The sequence below is a fragment of the Rana temporaria genome, chromosome 5 (genome assembly GCF_905171775.1).
Source record: "Rana temporaria chromosome 5, aRanTem1.1, whole genome shotgun sequence".
Lineage (NCBI taxonomy): Eukaryota > Metazoa > Chordata > Amphibia > Anura > Ranidae > Rana > Rana temporaria.
The window spans coordinates 84206300-84230386 of NC_053493.1; the positions used below are offsets into that span (position 1 = coordinate 84206300).

The 24087-nt window shown below is 43.8% G+C and overlaps 1 protein-coding gene across 2 annotated transcripts in view; it reads left to right on the forward strand.

The window, feature by feature from the left end:
* Window positions 1-24087, forward strand: part of PLCD1 (phospholipase C delta 1) — a 239063-nt gene that overhangs the window by 59884 nt on the left and 155092 nt on the right. For both annotated transcript variants that reach the window (XM_040352793.1, XM_040352792.1), the window contains exon 2: window positions 18903-19067. In XM_040352793.1, coding sequence (XP_040208727.1) covers window positions 18903-19067 — 165 coding nt within the window. The remainder of the gene's footprint in view (window positions 1-18902; window positions 19068-24087) is intronic.

Consider the following 24087-nt stretch of genomic DNA (forward strand, 5'->3'; position numbering starts at 1 on the left):
AGTTTTCCGAAAGTAGCCGAACTGCTAGTCGGCTCTATACGGCTACTGCGCCTGCCGTGTAGAGCTGACTGCGCAGGCGCCGTATAGAGCTGGCTACTTTCGGGAAAACTGGTGACGTGCCTTATGTGCCGGGGAGAAGTTTTTCACAAGGCGTCAATCATTTAGCCTCTGCATAGGAACGCCTACTCCCACGGGAGTGAGGACCCGGAAGCCGGGTGGAAAATAAGACGGTATGTACAGCAAAAAAAACTGGCATAGTGTAAATGTTGGAATTATGGTGAATGGAATGTTAAATACATGTTTTTAGGGTGAACCTCCGCTTTAATAAACATAATATAATCTCATATATTTCAACTTTTTATATTTAGCTTTTTGATGCACAAATCTGATCATGTGTTTTGTTCTGAAACATTGCCAGTTCAATTTCATTTGGAATCGGCAAATTGTCTATGCTCAAAATAAAAACCTGTTGACTGTCAGCCCCGTGATTGCCTGGAATTTAGCTTGAACTACTACCTGTCCCACGTCGCTCTTCTACGTTACTAGCATCCAGTTGAAACTGCACTTTGAGCAGATCTAAAAGCCCCAAAATAACGTAGCTATTTATTTCTGAATATATTATTATGGCTCTGTTCACACTGCCACGACCTGAAAGTCGTGCGATTTTACTGGTGACTTGATGCGACTTTGAAACGACTTTCAGGGAATGCCTGGGCAATCTTTCTGTAATGTCAGATCTAAATCGCATCAATATAGATGAGGATCCGAATTGGAGGCGACTTCCATTAAAGTTTATGGTCACAAGTAAGATAGAAGTCGACTTGAAGTAGTACAGGAACCTTTTCTAAAGTTGGAGCGACTTCAGTAGTGCTAATTAGGACGGCTCTCATTGACTAACATGGGATTTCACATGTCACGTGATTGGGGTCTCACAAGTTGGATCCCAAGTCAGGGCATTGTGAACCGAGCCTCAATGCATTTTTAAAATGCACCTAGTCTAATTGCCTGAATCTGATTCGGTATTAGTATTTTGCAACCCCAGATCCGTAGCGCTCAGACTGGAAAAAAGAAAAGGTACACCTGGAAGCCATTAAAGTGTACTGCAGGGATATGCAATTAGCGGACCTCCAGCTGTTGCAGAACTACAAGTCCCATTAAGCATAGCAAGACTCTGATAGCCACAAGCATGACACCTAAAGGCAGAGGCATGATGGGACTTGTAGTTTTGCAACAGCTGGAGGTCCGCTAACTGCATATCCCTGGTGTACTGCATACAGATGTGTTCACATGGAGCAAACTGGAAGGTGGAGAGCAAAGGGATGACTCCTCGATCTGTGGCTGTTCTACAGGTTGAGGGGTGAGGAAATGATACCATTGTATTCCTCAACTGTTACAGAGAAAGTGTTGTCTGCCTGGCTGTGCTGTCTGGTAGGCCTGTGTAAAGCCACGAATGCCGGGTGACACCGACCGATTCAATAAAAAAAAGTCCAACATTTGGCCCATGTGTATGGAAGCCAGTCCATTTGGCCGGCTTCTGTTGGACGAGCATGCTGGAAAACTGGCAGCCGACTGGCTCCTGATCAGCACAGAGGGCGCTGAGCGGAGTATTCTGGCGGGGAGGTCGTCCCCTTGTCGGCACACAACAGGTCAGTGGGGGCGATTGCTGTACAGCGACTCTGACCAGAGCTACGGGTTGAATAGAAAAAAACTTATAGGGGGTTATTTACAAAGGGCAAATCCACTTTGCACTACAATCATTGATTTCTATCCACCCTGTTTAGGATGGAACATCTACAACCCAAATCGACTTCATCTTCTTTCTGCCTGTGTGGTATGTTCTTCCCCGAGTATGCCCTGAATTCAGGATTCTGGCCTTGTTCCTACAGTGAGGACAACAATCTCTAGTAGCATGCGTCCCACACTTCAGCAAATGCTGTTCTAGGCATAGATGTAACTTGTTTTTTATGGACGATCAGAAAATGTGTGTGCTCAGCAGAATTTGCCTGGATCCAATGAAAACCATCAGTACACCAAAAACATCAGTCGCAGCAGACTTACTGCTTCTTTAGCCAAAGTGAAATTAAAACGAGAGCCTAGAATTCAAAGTATTTTTTTTACAGCTCGAGTTAGAACCATCTGTTAATATGCTTTGTTACTAAACCATATTGGCCCCCATTCATACCTGAGTGTTTCCCTATGGCCAACTATGATCAACATGTTATACTGCCTGTTTACACTTTCACGCTCATTCACTTGTACTTTGTACGCCCTATACTCAAAGAACTGCATGAGCTATTGTTTTACGTATAAAAATCAAAATCCATCTATTCGGCATTTTTTGACCCATTAAGGCCTCGTACACACGGGCTAGTATCTCGTCAGGAAAAAAAACCCTTGTTTTTCCTGACGAGATTCTTGGCAAGAATCTCTTGCCGCCCGAGTGTACAGACTCTCCTTTCAAAAGAACCGCGGTTCTCTTGAAAGGCAAGAACGCGGTGACTTCATTGCATACGATGAGCATGCGCTTGTTACATTCGATGCCGTCGCCACCATCTTGCTGCACCCTACCTATGCCTAGGAAGCTACCGCGCATGCGTCAAAGTCATTTTGAGCATGCGCAGGTTTCCCCCGCAACAGGCAAGTATACACACTCTCGGGTTTCTCGGCAGGAAAACTGCCGAGAATCTCATGACAAGAAAATAGAGAACATGGTCTCTCTATTTTTCTCATCTAGATTCTGGGCAGTTTTCTTGTCGAGAAACCTGAAAGCCTCATACACACACTGGGTATACTCGGCAAGAAAGCTCTGCCAGCAGTTTTCTTGCTGGTTCTTGCCGAGTAAACCGAGCGTGTGTACGAGGCTTTAGACTTCAATGCCTGTCCAATGCACGACCTATGCCTGAAGAACTTCTCTCCTCCTTAAAATTTCTTTAGAAATTTTTTTTTTCGATTTATATTTCTCGCACCATTCTCCCATCATTGATTTAGTAATTTGTTTTTCAAAATTATTCCATCATGCCCGATCGCTCAAATTCGATGGCCACACGGAAATCGGTCGTCGTTGCTGAAGCCCACTAGTGATGCGAAATTCAAAAGAAAATCCTTAGTTGTGATTTTTTTTGTATGGCCTGCTTTTAGATCTGCTCTCTTCCCCTTGCCCAGCCCAGGAAACGAATTGCTAGAGTGTCATACACTTGCAAAATTGCTTGCAAAAAGAATGTAAAATACTCTAAATACGCCAAAAAAAAAAAAAAAAACTTACACTCTTAGGTGTGAATGCAGGCCAAATTGCCATAATTGCTCAGCGCTGGACATTGCGTTACATTGAAACATGGCTGCATACTAATTGCTCTTTTGCAGTGACTGGTAATCCTTTCTGAACTGGTTGCAATTATTTAATTTATGTTATTTGTCTATGCAAATAGGTAAGGGAAATAGAATCGGCTGTCCTATTCGCAACACAATATGTGAACAGGACATAAGAAGAAGATTGCAGAAGTTGGAATCACTTGATTCTTGATCACCCTTCAGTCTTGCCCCACATCACCTAGAAAAGTCTGATTAATCTGTGCAAAGGATTACATAGAAGTAAAAGTGAATCGTCAGATGATGTTACTCATGCTCATCTTGCCTGTGTTTTTACACACACTCAGCGGACTTGAAGGGAATAATGTAGATCAGTGGGCCTAAATTCTTATAAATGAGTGTATGGACACCTAGACATCCCAACCTGCAAAAACTCATTTCAGGGAGGTGGCAAACTCATTTCAGTGGGGGGGGGGGGGGGGGTGTGGCTTAAACCATGCTACTTATTGGGCGTGACTTAAGTGGGTGTGGTTTAATAGTCTGAGATGACATACAGCGGTGAGTAGTATGTGCAGGGTGGTGTCAGTAGGGCAGTGGACAGTGTCAGTAGTTCTTTATTTTTATTATTTACTTTTATTTTTCACAATGATTTGGGGTGGGGGGTAGTGGACAGTGTCAGTAGAGTATTGTGTCAGTAGCTTTTTTTTTTTTTTTTTTTGTATTTTCTCTATTTACATTTTTTTTTGTTTGTTATTTTCTTTAAATTGGGGAGTATGTGGTGGTGATGTTGTCAGTAGGGCAATGGATGGTTTCAGTAGTTTTTATTTTTACATATTTTACATATTTTTTTTTTATATATTTTCAACCCTGTTGGTGGGGGGGGGGGGGCTTTGGTGTGATATCAGGGGTCTAAACAGACCCCTGACATCTCCTCCTCTTTGAGACATGGAAAGGCACTGAGGACACAGATTCCCCAGTCCCTTTCTCGGCATTGAAGATGAATGGTCAGGAGACCAGCGGCTCCTGTCCATTCATAAACTGAGCAGAGTAACACACAGGTTACTCTGCTCAGTTTTCACAGGACACAGGAGCGATCTCGCTCACTGTGTCCAATTCAGAAAAGGCAGGGGCCGGTAACTGACTGGTCCCTTCCTCCGCTCTCCATCTTGACAGATCCCCCACAGCCAGTTGTGGGGGACTGGGGGGGGGGGCAGGCAGAGGAGGAGGACAGGGAGACATTTTCAATGCCCTGGCTTAGGGAAGGAGCTTCTCGTCCAAGATGTAATGGTACATGGCCCCATCCATTGTCCCTTTTTGATGCAGTGAAGTTGTCCTGTCCCCTTACCAGAAAAACACCCCCAAAGCATAATGTTTTCACCTCCCCCACCATGATGGTGTTCTTGGGGTCATAGACAGCATTCCTCCACCTCCTCCAAACACGTCGAGTAGAGTTAGTGCCAAAGAGCTTGATTTTGGTCTTATCGGATCACAACACTTTCACCAAGTTTTCCTCTGAATCATTCAGATATTCATTATAAAACTTCAGACAGGTCTGTACATGTGCTTTCTTCAGCAGGGGAACCTTGTGGGCGCCACGCCTCCCATCGAAGCAGGAACACATTTAACCCCCACCAAAAGAAAGATCTCAGAGACTGGTGAACCAGGGAATAGCGGTTGGACTTGGTCAGATTACCCGCGGTGATCATTAGGCACCTGAGGACGTCCTTGTTTGTCAATCTTCTTATAGCCACACCATTACACCACCACCGTAGACTTTTTATATCCCCACTCTTCTTTCCAGAACTGCTCCTGAGACTTTCTTTCCCTTTTTTCTTTTGGCAGTGTTGATTGCTACCTTTTTAACTTTTGGTCCACATTTCAAGTTGCACAATCTTACCAGTGCTCCCAGCAGTTTCTTATCTCTACAGGACTTCAGTCCTTCATGGCGTAGTGTGTTACCAATTGTTTTCTTGGTGACTATGGTTCTAACCGAGAGATGATACCGCTCTAAAAACTGCTGATCCCTTGGCTTTGCTTCCGTCCCACTAAACAAAAAAGGTGCTGGCTATGCACAGGTGCATTGGATAGAAGAAGATCCTGGACTGCCGCACTCCTTAAAACGGTGTCTTTTTATTGTACAAATAAAATCCAAAAAACAACCAAAGCGATGCAGTCAAAATGAAGTGACAGGAAAAAGGTGGCTGACATGTTTCACATCATGTGATGCTTACTCGTAGCTCAGCCCAGCTATACGAGTAAGCATCACATGATGTGAAACATGTCAGCCACCTTTTTCCTGTTCACTTCATTTTGACTGCATCGCTTTGGTTGTTTTTTGGATTTTATTTGTACAATAAAGACACCGTTTTAAGGAGTGCGGCAGTCCAGGATCTTCTTGTAGCCCATTCCAGCCTTGTGTAGGTCTACAATCTTGTCCCTGACATCCTTGGACAGCTCTTTGGTGTTGACCATGGTGGAGAGATTGGAATCTGATTGCATCTGTGGACAGGTGTCTTTTTTTTATACAGATAACAAGCTGAGATTAGGGGCATTCTCTTTGAGGCTCGGTTCACACTGAGAGCCCATTCACACCTAGGCAGACAAATTTGCGGCGTTTTGTCGCCGCAAATCGCGGTACAAATAGCGGCGTTTTGTACCGCGATTTGCGGCGACAAAACGCCGGTATTGTCCGCCTAGATGTGCCCCAAGATTACCCCCTCTATGGAGATGGTTCCCATCTCCTAGCCGAACGCCGAAAGCCGCCTGAAAAAAAGGTCCGGGACCTTTTTTCAGGCGTCCGGCGTTCGGCGTGGAGATGTGAACCATCTCCATAGAGGGAAATATGTTTTCATCCCTCTGGCGGCACCGAAATACTACTTTGATCTGACTTTGATAGTCTGACTTGTCCTTTGACCAATCTAAACAATCCCAGTATGAGATAAATTCCTTTTACTGCTGCTGTAATTACATGTCGGATGTCAAAGGTCGGATGGTAAGGACAAGGATCCGTCTTTGATCCGACTTCAATGATGTTCAATCTGCTGAAGTAGGATCAAAGTAGGACCAAAGTAGTACAGGGAACATTTTCAAAGTCGGACCGACTTGTGTCAGACCAGTTAAGACAGCTCTCATAGGGAAACATTGATTATCACACGTCATGCGACATGAGCTCCCAATGTTGGCGCGTTTGTCGGACCAGTGTGAACCCAGCCTAAGAGAGTGCTCCTAATCTTAGCTTGTTACCTGTATAGCACCTTGGATCCAGAAATCTTGCTGATTGATAGATCAACTACTTATTTGACTCCAAAATGCAAATCAATTTATAACTTTTTTTGAAATGTGTTTTTCTGAATATTTTTGTTCAAATACTTTTTTTTTTCCCTCACTGTATTGTGTTCTAGGAATAGTACTCTGTCTTTTGAAGTTGACGCTTCCTAAAATGTACACGCCTTTTCTTCAATAAAGATTGTGAAAGAAGACTGCATGTGTCCCACAAATTACTGGATGGAACTGCCTCACTTTGACGTGAATGTTGTGTCTTGGAGATTGCCGTAAACTGAACTCAAACACTCCCATGTGTGATCAGGCCATAATGACTGCTTCCTCTGAGTCTGGGTTGTGTGGTGTCATAAAAACTAGAAGTTGCGTAATGGCCTACTTCTAAATAATTCTCTGACTTTCTCTAAGAAAGATGTTTTGATTTGTTGTCGGGGAATGAAAAAATAAATCTATTATTGTAGTCTGATTCATTGGAATGTCACAAACAAAATATGTTGGTTGAAGCATGTTTTTAGTCTAATGACTTGTATAGGTTAAGTCATCGGTAATATACATATCATTGCACACAAACAAAACCATACTGGATGTTTTGAATGGTCATTGTCTAGTTGTGGATTTATTTTCTTTTTTTTTTTTTTTTTTTTTTTTTTAGGTTTTTTTTATTTGTGTAAGTTGGTAAACTTTCAGCAAAAGTCCAATTTCAGAACCAGACATTTTAGTTTGTTATATAGCACTAGTTTGAGAAACGGGATGAAGAAGTAGTCTGACATTTTTGGACATGGACATTAATGCTTCGTTAGTCTCCTTTTACCATGCTATAGAATAGGAAGGGAAAATGAAACATGTATACAACCCTATGAGCTAAGGCAAGGACCAGTCCGCTATCTCAGACATAATTTCTGTATATGTATATAAAATTATACTTTTGGGGGAATGGGGTAACTGGGGAGGACAAGTGTGGTGGATGTACAAATATGTGGAAGGGGTATTTGAGGCGGCATTGTTATAGGCCTAGAAGGGGAAGGGATGCCTGGTCCTGCAACGTCCCACAAGTTGAAATTACATTACACTCTGGGGGTTAGACATGGAGACCATGTACCTTCAAATCTTGAGAACATTCTTTCCTCAGCCAGGGCATTGAAAATGGGTTGTGGATGGGTATTCCGGAATGACAAAGGGGTGGCTCAAGAAAAAGCACATTTAGGTCCTGGACTGGCCTAGCCAATCTCCAGATCTTAATCCCATAGAAAATATGTGGGGGGAGCTGAAGGTTCGAGTTGCCAAACGTCCACCTCAAAACCTTAATGACTCGGAGAGGATCTGCAGAGAGGAGTGGAACAAAATCTCTCCTGAGATGTGTGCAGACCTGGTGGCCAACTACAAGAAACGTCTGGCCTCTGATTGCCAACAAGGTTTTTGCCACCACGTAAGAAGTCACGTTTTGTGACGGGGTCAAATATGCGTTTTTCTGATTTTTTTTTTTTTTGTTCTGTCTCTCACTGTTAAAATAAATAATAAAATCTACAATTAAAATTATAGCCTGATCATTTCTTTGTCAGCGGGCAAATTGACAAAAGGTTAGGCGGGTTGCATGCAGATGTGTGAACCAAGAACATGCTATTAGTAGAGCAATGTGAGAAGATCATCGGTCTCCTTCCACTGTCTAGCCAAAGGCTTGGGGGCACAACAAGTGCTGCAGTAGAAAAAATAGGTCTCCTGCTATGGCAGACAGGGCTGTGTGCCAGAGCTGGGTAAAGCTCAGTAATGTATGGACAGACAAAAACATCTTTAGGCAGGTAAATCCGATGTGTTATAAAATAAGTATTTATCTTTGTATTCAGTTGCTTGCCTGGAACTCCGCCATATTTCAAAAATACTGCGAATATATTGTGATGATCTACATTCCCTTAAAAGATATGGTTTAAGTTTTTTTTTTTGTCCTCCTGTTTACACAGCTTGAGTTGTTCTTTAGGCTTTTACAATATAACCGCATTCTGTAAATATCAGTTGCCTTAATCCAGTATGTGTTGTAGAACCGTACTTTTTCCAGTGTGTCTTGTAATAGGATCTCCAGTGCAGCAGATGCAGAGCCTTTCATGTGGAACAATACTGGCCAGACCCAGCCCCCCCCCCCCCCCCCCGCTGTCCTCTGTATAACTTCATTCTGCACATTACCTAGAGCTGGAAAGAAAACAGAGTGCAGTTCACAGTTGCTGATTTCAGGATGTTCAGAGGGTGTGGTTGTATATGTGCCAGAAGTTGAAATGTTGTTGTTCAGTGCTTCAATCATAAAGTCGCATGCAGTAACTCTCTCTATGAAGGTGATGGGCAAAAAAAAAAAGTCAGTCTTCTTGGTCTGCATGTAGATAAAAAATGTTATTGAATGTGAAATTCAACAGAAAGGTGATGTCTAATGATTGTTTTGATTTGATCATCACTAATATGTGGTCTTTTTGATAAGGTATTGCACATATGAGTCCGCTGATTGGCTTCCACTGTGTCCGCTCACAGTGGGAATGGGACCTAGGTAGGTGATCTGGCACAGAGCAGCCACCCTGTACCTTTGGGCGGTTGCTAAGTGGTTAACCCCTTAAGGACTGGCGGATGTACATATACGTTGGCACTTTAAAGATGAATATCTCCCCCGTAACGGCAGCAGCTGCTGCCATCTTTTCCGTGGCCGATCCTGTAAACGATAATGGTGGTCTCTGCTGTGGATTCGCCGCGAGATCACCGTTATCGGTGGCGGGAGAGGGGCCTCCCACCGCTCTCCCGCACCCCCTGCTGCTTACCGGAGCCGTCGTAGCGGCGGAGGCGATCTGGTCCTTCTCCCTCTGTGGCATGGATACGAGTGAGGGCAAGATGGCCCCCACTCGTCTCCATACCATAGCAGGGCGGAAGCGACGTCAAAACGTCACTTCCGCCCATGCGTCTTAAAGGCACATTTTTTTTTTTGTTATTTTTTTCAAATGACAATTTTTTTTATTTTTTTTGCATTTTAGTCTAAATATGAGATCTGAGGTCTTTTTGACCCCAGATCTCATATTTAAGAGGACCTGTCATGCTTTTTTTCTATTACAAGGGATGTTTACATTCCTTGTAATAGGAATAAGTGACCTTCTCTTTTTTTTTTTTTTTAAACCGTGTAAAAATTTATAAAATCAAGTAAAATAACTAAGAAAACCCAAAAAATATATTTTTAAGCGCCCCATTCCGACGAGCTCAAACCACACAAGTGAGGTATCTCGGCAATTGTTGGAGAGCGAGAGCAATAATTCTAGCCCTAGACCTCCTCTGTAACTCAAAAGATGCAACATAAAAAAAATAATTAAACGTCGCCTATGGAGATATTTAAGGGTAAAAGTTTGACGCCATTCCACCAGCGGGCGCAATTTTGAAGCATAACATGTTGGGTATCAGTTTGCTCGGCGTAACATTATCTTTCACAATATAAAAAAAAAGTGGGCTAACTTTTTACTGTCGTCTTATTTTTTTTTGTAATTCAAAAAAGTGATTTTTTTTTTCCAAAAAAAGTGCGCTTGTAAGACCGATGCGCAAATTTGGTGTGACAAAAAGTATTGCAATGACCACCATTTTATTCTCTAGGGTGTTAGAAAAAAAACAACAACCCATACTCAACTTTTAAAAAGAGATTATAGAGACTGAGCAACTGTTGGGTCCAGCACCCCCTAGTGCCACAGGAGGAAGTCCTTGTACTTTCGGGACGCACAGTACTCGGTGTGTACTCGGTGTGTCTCTCCTGTCACAGCCACTGAGCTAATCGTATGCAATAATAAAGATATTGGAGTTGATTTACTAAAACTGGGGACCAAAATCTGGTGCAGCTGTGTACAGAAACCAATCGGCTTCCAGGTTATTTTTTTTGAAAAGGCTTAATTGAACAAGCTGAAGTTAGAAACTGGCTACCATGCGGAGCTGCACCAGATTTGACACTTTCCAGTTTTGGTAGATCAACCCCTATGTGTAAATATCCAGGCACTGAACAAGACGGACGTCACAAGCGCTTCTTAAAACTAACTTTTATCATCTATCTTTTACACTTGCCTTTGAGAAATAGTCAATCTTGTGTTTTTATTTTTTTACAGTTATGCCAAAGTAAAGAATTTTCCATTGTACCAAGGAATAACTTTGTAGATATTCCCATGCATTTCATCTTCGTATAACACATTTTTTCCAACCACATGGTGTCCTGAGAAGTTGTGAACGGTGTGGCTATTTTTTTGCTTTGAATAGAGTAGGAAACTTTCTTTGCTGTTTTGAAGCCAATGTGCCAATAGAAAGATTTCCCTTTTTGTTTTTCTGTTCCTGAAACAACTCGTGTCAGGATTCCCATTATTTTCTGTGTTGGTAACAATAGAACAAATACAGAATGTGTACTTCCTCAGTGGGGGTACAGGCAGGCAAAGAGGTTTTAAGGTCTCATACACATGGGTGCAGAGGGTGGTATTTCTGTGGTTAGGTGTTGTTTACAGCCGCCTGTACTAATCAATGACAGGATTGGCCTTGCCAGACAACTAGTGGGTGACTATTTTGGTCACAGTCCAGTGGTGGTTTGTGCTCTCTAAGGCCAATGCAGCTGTGTGTCTGGAGGAGTCTGTTCTTGGGTCGCTCCAGGAGAAGGGCAACTTGGTTAATAGGGGTTGTCGGGCCTATGCTGACTTTCCGCTTCCTACTAGAACGATATTAAGGGTCTGGGTGGTGGTCAGGCGTAGGTTTGGCCAGGGCTGTGGAGTCGAGGAGTCGGGGGAAATTTTGGGTACCTGGAGTCGGAGTCGACAAACAATACTCCGACTCCGACTCCTACTAAATTTAGATTGGAATTAAAAAAAAAAAAGCAAGTTTAAATGTCCCAATTCACAAAAAGTTATAATTAATGGGCCAGATTCAAGAAGCACTTGCGCCCGCGCAACCATCGGTTGCGCGGCGCAAGGGCTTACTTGCTCCGGTGTAACGAGTGCTCCTGATTCAGGAACCTCGTTACACCGACTGCAGCCTAGGATGTGACAGACATAAGCCTCCTTATGCCTTCACATCCCAGGCTGCATTCTTGCGTTGGCCGCTAGGGGGCGCGGCCATTGTGATCGGCGTATAGTATGCAAATTGCATACTACCACCGATTCACAAAAGTTGCGCGGGCCCTGCGCACGCAAGGTACGGAGTTTCCGTACGGCGACTTTAGCATAAGGCTGCTCCTGCTAATAGCAGGGGCAACCAATGCTAAAGTATAGCTGCGCTTCCCGCTCGTGAAATTTAAATTTCACGTCGTTTACGTAAGTGAACCGTGAATGGCGCTGGACGCCATTCACGTTCACTTAGAAGCAAATGACGTCCTTGCGACGTCATTTGCCGCAATGCACGTCGGGAAAGTTTCCCGACGGAACATGCGCTGTTCGCTCGGCGCGGGTGCGCGCCTAATTTAAATGATTCCCGCCCCCAGCGGGATCATTTACATTAGGCAGCCTTACGCCCGGCTGTTTAGCATATCGCCCGCGCAATTTACGGAGCTACTGCTCCGTGAATCGCTGGGCAAATCGAAATATTTGCGTGGGCGCAGAGAAAAATCTTTGCTCTTTGCCCACGCAAATATTGCTCCATTCTACCTGAATCTGGCCCAATGACTTCTCTACTGTAAGAATAAAGACCAATGCATGCAGTGCCTCACGTAACCGCAAAACGAACACGTTAAGTGACCGTGAAGAAGCATGCTTTTCATGTGCTTCACTATATGGCACGCAACGCACAATTAGGAGCTGCAATACTTATACTTTCCATAGTGTTGTGTTCTGCTTTTACAGGGAACGCAGCGTCCATGTGTAACCTAGCCTCTCACTGATAAGGGATTAAATAAATATGTTTTTTGCAGGACTAGAGAGTGAGACACTTGTATAAGTGAAGGGAATGGAGGGCCAATAGTTCAAGACTGAAGCTGTAAACCATTGGAAAAACTGATGTCATTTAACTAAGGCTATAAAAACTTGTAAACTCCGATTGTTAGCTTAAACTTTAAACATGACTATGGGATTCTCCTAGGAAAATCATGTTTTAGAATAAATGCCCCTTCCTGGATCCTCCCACTGCCCTATCTTCAGCAGCAGATAAGCACACAAAGGAGAAAGCAGCAGCCCAACTACCTCTCTAAGATTATTTTCAGCCCTAAAAATAATAAAGTCTGACTTAAAGCGGGGGTTCACCCTTAGAGGGCACTTTTTCCCCTTAGATTCCTGCTCGTTTTTACTAGGGGAATCGGCTATTTATTTTAAAATATGTGCAGTACTTACCCGTTTACGAGATGCATCCTCTCCGTCGCTTCCGGGTATGGGCTTCGGGAATGGGCGTTCCTTCTTGATTGACAGTCTTCCGAGAGGCTTCCGACGGTCGCATCCATCGCGTCACGATTTTCCGAAAGAAGCCGAACGTCGGTGCGCAGGCGCAGTATAGAGCCGCACCGACGTTCGGCTTCTTTCGGCTACGAGTGACGCGATGGATGCGACCGTCGGAAGCCTCTCGGAAGGCTGTCACTCAAGAAGGAACGCCCGCTCCCGAAGACCCATACCCGGAAGCGACGGAAGAAGATGCAGCTCGAAAACGGGTAAGTACTGCTCATATTTTAATAAAAATAGCCGATTCCCCTAGACCGAACGAGCAGGAAGCTAAGGGGAGAAAATTATTTTTTTTACAAATGGGTGAACTCCCGCTTTAAGAGCCTCTATGAAAGAGGATCTGGCAGAGGCAATTCTCTTCCTTAGAACTCTACATTGAATTGATTTGCATTTGCTAAGCCTATAACTACATTTCAAGATTAATATAAACCATTTCTAGGTTTTACAGATTTTGTTTTTGGTTCATTATAGATAAGCTTTGTTTTTGTTCTAAAACAACCAAATAATGTGGTTTGTATTTTTGAACTGGTAAAGATCCTGTTCCTGATGTTTATGCCTGCTGCTACTATCCAGCCACTTGATTGTTTTCATTGTGTTTGTCTTTTGCTTAAACTGTGCAATACAGTAGACTGTTGGCTTCCCAGCCAGTAGTCCTGTGGTAGGTTGCGTTTCTTTCCCTCAAGGAATGTATAAAATACATTTGCATATTAATACAGAGGAGTCGGAGTCGGGGAGTCGGAAGTACATAAAACTGAGGAGTCGGAACATTTATCTACCGACTCCACAGCCCTGGGTTTGGCCATCTCAATCGGTGGTACCTTTTTACCACACTGTGGGGAAACCCAAGATTTTTACAGTTCAGCTCTATTCCTGAACCTCAGGTGTGGGCCCGGTATGGCATTAAAACTGTTGGATGTGTTCTTGGCGGGGGCCTTGCACCCCTTCCCGAATCTCAAGGCCAAATTTCATTTGCCTGGTTGGACGTATTTTGGATACATGCGACTACGTCATGCTGCTCCTGCCCAGTTCTCGGCCCACAAACTTATCTATGGACCCCACTGAAGAATTATTAGCTCAAGAATCCTTATATAAATCACTGTCGACCCTGTACTTGGCCTTGCTGAGTTTGGAATCCCCCAAGATGGATAGGGTCTATAGCAACCAAAGACTGCGCAGGATTTACCCCCATAGATCACAGTAATGCCCCAGGTGTAGTGGTGAGGGAACATACTGCCACATGTTCTGGAGCTGCACAAGAATTGCTCGGAATTGGGAGGAGGTGGTGGAACTCATTAATGGTCGCCTCCAGCTGACCCTTCCAGTCTCACCGGAGATGGCTTCCTTGGAAATTCAGGATGATGAGCGGTGTACTAAACTACTGCTAGCATACCTCTTCTTTTATGCCAAATAGGAAATTAGTCTTGGATAGAAAGCCATTTCCCTCCCTCCATAGGTTCATGGGGGGGGGGGGGTACAATGCTACTCTTCCTCTTTATAAGTTAACCTACATTAACAGGAATTGCCCCAAGAAATTTGACAAGGTGTGGCACTCATGGATGTCTTAGTCTGGGCACTTCCTTTCCTGTGCTTTTGCCTTTTTAGTACTGGAGTGGCTGCTTCACCTTTTCATTGTCTCCTATTGGGTCTTGATTGGGCAATGGGATTGGTGTTTTATTTTCATTCCTTTTTATTGGTGGTTATTCTCTAGTTGAGGTTTACCCATGGTGTTAGAACTATTCGTTTATCGGTTCACCTGATGTGTATTTTGCTCTCTTTTAAAACTGTCGGTGTATAATACTTATTGATATTGTCCATATTTTTACTCTGTACCATGCCTTTGTTCAACAAAAGCACATTCTGATTGTTAAAAAAAACTAGTAAATGCAGATATAAGCATATACATGCGTAGATGTACACTCCCGAATGTAGATGTCTGTGTCCAGGGGTGTAAATCCATACCTGTTCTCATGTATGTTCTAAGATCTGTGTTTAACAGCATTCAAACGCATCCTGTTATTTGTACAGGCCGCTGTCCGCAACACCTAAGACACCCAGCCACAGAAATGCAGGCCGTTTTATGCTGTATGTCCATCTGTTTTTGAAACCTGTGTGCATAAGCCTAAGCACTCCTACTCTATTCAAGACTGAGAGAAAGAAAAAGAAGGGTTTGGCTTTACATGCACTTTAATTATTTACAACAAAATAGTGCTGTGCATTCATTGGTAGCTTATTATCTAAAGAGTGAATGGGCTGTGTGTGTGTGTGTGTGTGTGTGTATGTATGTATGTATGTATGTGTGTGTGTATGTGTATATATGTATATATATATATATATATATATATATATATATATATATATATATATATATATATATATATATATATATATATATATATATATAATATTCACTCACTCATAAAAGTGAGTACATCCCTCACATTTTTGTAAATATTTTATTATATCTTTTCTTCTGACAACACTGAAGAAATTACACTTTGCTACAATGTAAAGTGGTGTGTACAGCTTGTATAACAGTGTAAATTTGCTGTCCCCTCAAAATAACTCAACACACAGCCATTAATGCCTAAACCGCTGGCAACAAAAGTGAGCACACCCCTATGTAAAAATGTCCTAATTGGGCCCAAAGTGTCAATATTTTGTGTGGCCACCATTCTTTTTCAGCACTGCCTTAACCCTCTTGGGCATGGAGTTCACCAGAGATGCACAGGTTGCCACTGGAGTCCTCTTCCACTCCTCCATGATGACATCACAGAGCTGGAGAGACCTTGCGCTCCTCCAACTTCCGTTTTTGAGGATTCCCCACAGATGCTTATTAGGATTTAGGTCCGAAGACATGCTTGGCCAGTTCATCATCTTTACCCTAAGCTTCTTTAGCTAGGCAGTGGTTGTCTTGGAGGTGTGTTTGGGGTCTTTTTCATGTTTGAATACTGCCCTGTGGTCCAGTCTCCAAAGGGAGGGGATCGTGCTCTGCTTCAGAATGTCACAGTACATGTTGGCATTCATGGTTCCCTCAATGAACTGTAACTCCCCATTGTCGGCAGCACTCCTGCGTCCCCAGACCATGACACTCCCACCTCCATGCTTGACTGTAGGCAAGACACACTTTTTTTCTTTGTACTCTGTCACGAAGGTCACGTCTACCTCAATGCAGGTGGTCACACTATAGCTAGCTACTGTGTGCTTCACCTATAGCAGCCCTTAAGACAAGCAGGCCTACCTGTACTTGGTTGCCCCCAAGACTTGTACACAATGCTATAGTGCCTGGCTACCACACTAGGGCAGACGCGAGCAGAGCAAACTGACTACTTGCAGTGTAGCAGACAGACAGTGTGGTTCTAAGACGGTCCAGGTAATAGGCAGGCTAAGTTCATTGAATAGTCTGATAGCCGATCCGGGTCATTCACAGGGAGATCCAACAGCAAGCAAGACAGACAAACAGGAGGCTTGATCGAGAACAATTCAGATAACTGTGTCTCTATCGCAAGCAAGGAATAGAGTGTTCGATTTGCTTATAACGGGTAAATGATCAGATCATTCATCTTGCAGGTTAACACAGACAGGGGAAAAGCAACACCCGGGTGCTGGAATGAGGAACAAGGGCACTAAGTGATCATGACATACTCCTGATCTGGTTGCCACCACACAGGCTTGACACCATCTGAACCAAATGGTTTTATCTTGGTCTCATCAGACCACAGGACATGTTTCCAGTAATTCATGTCCTTAGTCTGCTTGTCTTCAGCAAACTGTTTGCAGGCTTTCTTGTGCATCATCTTTAGAAGAGGCTCCCTTCTGTGACAACAGCCATGCAGACCAATTTTGATGCAGTGTGCGGCGTATGGTCTGAGCACTGACAGGCTGACCCCCCCCACCCCTTCAAACTCTGCAGCAATGCTGGCAGCACTCGTACGTCTATTTCCCAAAGACAACCTATGGATATGACGCTGAGCATGTGCATTCAACTTCTTTGGTCGATCATGGCGAGGCCTGTTCTGAGTGGAACCTGTCCTGGTAAACCGCTATATGGTCTTTGCCACCATGCTGAAGCTCAGTTTCAGGGTCTTGACAATCTTTCTATAGCCTAGACTAGGGATCTTCAAACTCCAGCTGTTGCGGAACTACACGTACCATGAGGCATTGTAAAACTCTGACTTTCACAGACATGATTGGAATGATGGGAATTGTAGTTCCTGAACAAATAAATGGCCGTAGTTTGGAGACCCCTGGCCTAGACCATCTTTATGTAGAGCAGTGGTTCTCAACCTTTCTACTGCCGTGACCCCTTGATAAAATTTCCCAAGTTGTGGGGACCCCTAACAGTAAAATTATTTTCGTATCATGGGTTGTCCGCACCCAAGGCAAGGCAATGGGATGAGTGGCAGTGCTGGCAGGGAGTTGGGATGAGTGGCAGTGCTGGCAGGGAGTTGGGATGAGTGGCAGTGCTGGCAGGGAGTTGGGATGAGTGGCAGTGCTGGCGGGGAGTTCTGATCAGCCGACTTAGGTGCTCTTGATCAAGGTCATCTGCTGATCTGAGAACTGTAGTGGGGACTTTTAATGGAATCTATAAGTACAGGTTGTGTTACTTACTGTGTCTCCGACTTTGTGGTATCTCGTAGCAGGGACACCTATGCCAAAATCAGGAGATAGGGTCTCCAGCTCCTCCCATTTCACATTCCTCACCAGTCAGCTGACATCTAGTTTCTGTTCCCCAGCCAATGCCGTTAGCTGAATGGGCAGCTGTGAAGAGGCTGAGTGGACGGCCACGGGCCCCAGGAACAGCCCAGCTGGGTAGCCACAGGTTCCAGGGTCAGCCCTGCTGGGTGACCGCAAAAAGGCTGGGAGAGCGGTGCAGGCTTCTGGAAAAGCCCAGGATTCGGTGACCCCTGGCAAATTGTCATTCGACCCCCAAGGGGGTCCCGACCCCCAGGTTGAGAACCACTGATGTAGAGCAATAATTATTTTTTTCAGATCCTCAGAGTTCTTTGATATGAGGTGCCATGTTGAACTTCCAGTGACCAGTATGAGAGTGAGAGCGATGACCAAATTGAACACGCCAGCAACACAGTGAATTGCTGTTTCAAGATTTTTTTTTTTCATTTATGACTCTTCCCACAGTCTGGCGATGGGTAGATAATAGGAGTAGCTTATTTTTGAAGAATAAGCAGTCTTTTTTTTTTTTTTAGACTGGAGAAATTTATAAATTAGAAGATTGGTGCCTGTAAAGATGACTTCTGCCTTTTTCTAAATTGGACGTATAAAAATGAGAGATGGTGTGTGTGTGTGTATGTGTGTGTGTGTGTGTGTGATCTGCTTCCCAACACTTGACATAAAGAACACCTTAATGAAGCCATTCATAGCTGGGCTTATGCAAGGTACTTGGCCACACTATGCTCAGCATGTGAATCGCACAGGAACCACACCACATTCAATTCGCATGTGGTTCCGTTTGGTGCGATTTGAGCAAAATTTCAACAAATTTAGTGTGTGCAACGATTTTGGAACCGCACTGTAACTGCATTGAATGGTACTTTTGTTCCGTGGAATCCGACACAGGCAAACACACTGCATTTGCGACCTGCGTTTGGGGTGTCATTTAGATTGTACTGACCCACCCGCTGCAGATCGCAAATGCCATCAAAGACTAGTGGTTTTATTCCTCTTACCAGTGAGATGCTTTTGGAGCTGTAATGCACACTTAGAAGCTGTTGGTTAGTTATATCATGGATATTAAATGTCCCTACAAATAACTTTAGTATCGCATTATGCATGGCCTTGTGGGACTTTTCTTCTTTTTTTTTTTTCCTGCTCTGTTTTGGATATTTTTTTTTTTTTTTAAATCTTTATTTATTTCGTTCAAATTTTTGGCATCAGTTAACATTTGCCATCTCTGTGCAGGTTTACAAGATGATGAGGATCTGAAGTATCTTTTGAAGGGAAGTCCACTGTCCAAAGTCAAGTCTGCATCATGGAAAAGGTCAAGGTATTACAAGCTGCAAGAGGACTGCAAGACTGTCTGGCATGATTCGAAAAAGATCTTGAGGTCACCTGACTCCCAAACTTGTGAGTAGATGTTGAACTTTTATATTGAATTAAAGATAGTCATGTGAAATTATTTGAATGTAATCTGAAATGCCATATATACTCGAGTATAAGCCAAGTTTTTCAGCCCATTTTTTTAAGGCTGAAAAACGACCCCCTCGGCTTATACTCGAGTCAGCAGTAACACCGCATGTGTCTCCTGCTGTGTAATCCATATGCAGCCGTACCTTTCATTAGTAAAACAGCCTGTGTCTGCCGCTGTGTAATCCAGTCTGTTTGGCTGTCCATTGTAAGACAGCCCCGCCTCCTCCTCGTCTGTGATAGGCGGAACGCTGATACAGTTTTCCAGCATAGTATCAGTGCTCCTGTATCACGGACGGACGAGGAGGAGGCGGGGCTTTCTTATAATGGACTGCCGAACAGACTGGATTATACAGCGGCAGACACGCGCTGCTGCATTTTCCCACCCTAGGCTTATACTCAAGTCAATATTTTTTTTTTCCCCATTTTTTTTTTTTTTTTTTTTTTGTGGTAAAATTGGGTGCCTCGGCTTATACTCGAGTATATACGGTAGGTTTGTTTTTTTCCTTACTGACATTCCCAAATGTTCATTGTGTAATGCTAAGCCAGAGGAGTGATAGCCCACTAAAATATGGCTGTCAGGATAAAACAGCCTTGCAATATACTGTCAGATTCTCATTGAGTTAATTTATGTAGATTAATTCAAAGCTATGCCCAAGTGATATGGGTGGAGGTAGTGTGATCAATGACAAAATATTCTGTATCTTGTTCCTGCAATTGACCAGTTTCCGCCATTGAATGAATGCTGAACTGAGCATTTGCATAAGCACTTTGCTGTTTCTGCTTAATACCGTTGGAAATCTCATGCATGCAGACCTTTAAGAGGAATTTTATTCATTTACACTCCAGCAATGCGGCCTTCACCGGCCACTGACATGTTCAGCCAATCTTCTTTGGGTTCTGGTCTTCAGCCTTTTTTATTGGCCAGGCCAGAATAAGTCACTCTCCTGCATGAGCAGGAGTTCATTCATCTCGACTGGTACCATACCTATAATTCTGGTATATGCATAGTTACTATGTTGCAATGTAATTTATGTATAAAATGCCATACCTGGAATTCTCTTATTATAGGCTGCCTCTTTGGAATGCAGGTAGACCTTGCTGAACTTTTATAGAACATTACCTTTGTTTATACATTTTATTTTTATAACATTTTCATTCTGAATTTCCAAGGTAAGTAAGACAGGCCATAGATGATGCGGTTTTTCTTTCCTGCAACTACGGGGGGCTGTCCTTGCCAGGAGAGCTGGCCTTAATTAAATGCTATTAGCCTGACATGCTGCTTGTACCCAAGTTGATTGATAGATCAGCTTGGGTACAATCAGCCTACCCATAGATGGATCGAATCTCGGAAATGTATGCTTAAAATAAAAAAGTATAAACAGGCCGGATTTTTAATGGAGAAGAGACCTGCATTAAAGTTACTTACCTGCCTGTCTGCTCTTGTACAGTGAGCTATCCATGTGCAGCTTAGTGTAAAAATTCAGCATTGCCAAACACGATTGAACTCCATTGCATGCGCATGAGTGATGTCGTCCCCGCCTGCCCCATGACAGCGGCCAACGATTGAGACCTGGAGGCTGGCTGCTTAAACATGTCAGCGAGGAGCTCATATGCAACCCCTAACTTTTTTTTTTTTTTTACTCTACAGTGCTCCCCATCAGAGATGGGTCCATTGAGATTTGTGCTTCAAGCTGAACTCCGGGCAAATTTTTTATTTATTTTTTCCCATGCAGTGGGTCTGTGACTCCTGCATAGGTTAACTGCTCGTTTTTGTCTAGGGGATCGGAGAGCGGGGATATACTCACCAAATCCTCTGATCCCCCCCAGTACAAGACCGGTCCCTGCTGCTCCTGTCCCCCATGGTTTAGTGGTGGACTTTTCCTGATGTCCTTGTGCACGTAGACCTGTGTCCTGCCGAAAATGTTCCACCGGCTGATAAGCACCCCCCTGTACTGCACAGGCACGGCGCTTGCGCAGTACGAACTCAACTGAGCCTCCGAAAATAGACGAAGATGTAGAGCAGAGAGTTGGCTCCCGATGCTAGTGCTACTCTGCAAGGAGCGGGGGCATTCTAGCAATAAAGTATACGTCTTAGCGGGGCACATTGCAAAACCCCACCATCAACCATGCAAAACCCGCCCTTCATTTGTTTTAACACGCCCCGCTAAGACATGTACTTTATTGCTAAAATCACCCCTGCCCCTTGCAGAGTAGCACTAGCATCGGGAGTGTCTGGCATGTGTCATAGTCCGTGCGCAGACACCGTGTAGAGCCGACTCTCGGCATTACATCTTCAGCTATTTTTGGAGGCTTAGTTGAGTTCGTACTGCGCCTGCGCAGTACAGGGGGGACCTTATCTGCCGGGGGGAACTTATTCGGCAGAACACCGGCTCTGAACATGAAGACATCAGGAACAGTCCACCGATGGACATGGGGGGAGTGCTGTTTTCTAGAGGATTGAAGGATCAGGCAAGTTTAGGTTTTGTGTTCACCCATAGACAAAACGAGCAGTTAACCTGCATGGGGAAATATTTTTATATTTTTTTTTTTAAAGCAGAGTTCCAGGCTGTTTTTAGTTTATTAAAAGTCAGCAGCTACAAAAGTATAACTGATGACTTTTAATAAACAGCCACTCACCTGTCCCATGGTCCAGCGATGCAGCCGGACGGAGGCCCGCTCCTCTCCGTGATGCCTCCATTGGAACTGTGGGCACCCGGCCATGACCGCTTTAGGCTTCACGGCCGGGCGCGAGTCGTGTTGGGCTCTCAGGGTGGATAGGCGATCTTCTGGGACCTGTCATGTGTCCCAGGAGATCACCTAGGGGAGAGGAGGAGTCGACTAGGCGGAAGAAAGACGTGGGACAGGAAGTCCCCTTCAAAACAAAGAACCCACTCCCCCCCCCCCCCAAAAAAAATTACATGCCAAATGTAGCATGTAAGGGGGCGAGGAGTACTTAAAGCGGAAGTTCCACTTTTGGGTGGAACTCCGCTTTAAGTTGGGCTTTAGGGTGACTGAGTGGGCTATGTCTTTAGGGTGACTGAGTGGGATATGTCTGAAATGTTTTCACATTTTTTCAAGGTTAGGGAGGTCCATCTACTATCAAGGAGCCATGGGCCCCATAGTTGCCAACATTTCTTCCAAGTTAGATAGGCATTGGTAAACATTAATTTGTATGTTGTATGTCCATTACATATTTGGGACTAGTGGTAAAGAGGGAATTTCCTTTCATTTCCACCATCTTGCTAATGATCATGTAGCTGCTTTGTAGCTGCTTTGAAGATGAGGGTTATAAAAGTTATAAAAGTTTGGCACACCCTCCAATCACTCCCTACACCCAAATCTCAAATCAAGAACACTGGAAATATGAGTGACGAAGGGGTCCAATTTAAAAATACCTGTAGGATTCTATTGATCAGGAAACCCTTTATTGTTCATTCATCTGCAACTGTTCTTCCATAGAATAGGTCTTGAGTGCCATTCACAATACACACATGCTTGAAATTCTTTCAATTAGCATTGCAGCGATACCAGTATTTGTGCCGATATTAAGCATTTACACAAGAACCTACAACCGATGTCTTCAAGTCTGCAGACCAAAATCACATGGCAAGTCACACCCCATTGCCAACAATGGAACCTTTCAGCGACTTTAAAAAAGGTTCCTGCACTACTTTTTTGCAATTAAATTGCAACTTGCGTTGACGTCTGTCAGATGAAGTTGCAAGCCACAATGAAATGGGAGGTCCAAATCGCACTGATCTGTGTCTTTGAAATCATGCTGAAAACTGTACACATTAAACAAAAATCCTTAGTTCTGTTCACGTAGGAGAAAAATTTGGGGGTTTTTCCCTTCGGAAATGTGCATTTTGGAAAGTCTGAAGCAGATGTTGAAAGTTGTGTACACACTTTACGAGTTGCTCATACATAATTTTTCTTCTGCTTTTTTGTTATTTGTTTTTCATAATGTGTACCCCCACTTAACTCTCCAAATGCTGACACTGCAGGACAATGTCTGACATCTGCTGAGAACCCACTGCTTACACACGGAGCAGCAGTCCTTCTCTGTAGAATGCTGGCAAAGGATAAAGGATAGGCTTATCTTCTCAGGCAGTGGTTTCTTTCTTTATGTTTTAATAGTGTTTATTAAATTTCTTGCACAAACAAAGATGTAAATAGCAGCGTCACTTCTTTCCATAAGTAAAAATTTGACAATCTAGTCAACATAACTGAGTGCCAATACCTATTTGGGGTTACGATTCCCCGTATCGTATGGAAAACCACATCATACAACTGGCAAATAAGACGCTATTAACCTTTTCTTCAGATATGCAAAAAGGAGGTAGTAAAGCAAAAAAAAACAAGGGGTTTTACTCCCATTGGGGAATGACAGTAAAAGAAAAGAAGAGATAAGAAAGAAGAGGGGGGAAGGGGGGAGTTGGGGCTCCGCGCTCCTTAGAAATAGTCCACCTGGTAAACCTAAGAACCACTCGACCCAGAGTCTCCAGTTATATAGGAGATCCATGGATCCCAGACTTTATGGAACTGTTTCATCTTGTCCTGCGTGATTGCCGTTAGCCGCTCATTCAGCCAGGATAATTTGTGTTTAATTTGATCAAATGGCAAGGCTGCTGACTTCCAGTTCTTTGCTATGGTTATTTTCGCTGAGGTGAATATGAATGCCACCAACCTTCTCTGGGATCCCGAAGCGTCAGGTATCTTACCCCCCAGGAGCGCATGTTTTGCAGCTTTAACTAAATTGATCTGAGTCAGGGAGTAGATGAAATTGTACACCCTGATCCAGAACCTCCGGGCCCTAGGACAGGTCCACCACACATGGTAGGTGGTCCCCGTCTGTCCGCATCCTCTAAAGCACTCCCGAGAGGCACCCGGCACGAAAGAGGCCAGTCTAGCCGGGACCATATACCATCTCAGTAATACTTTGTAATTAGCTTCTATA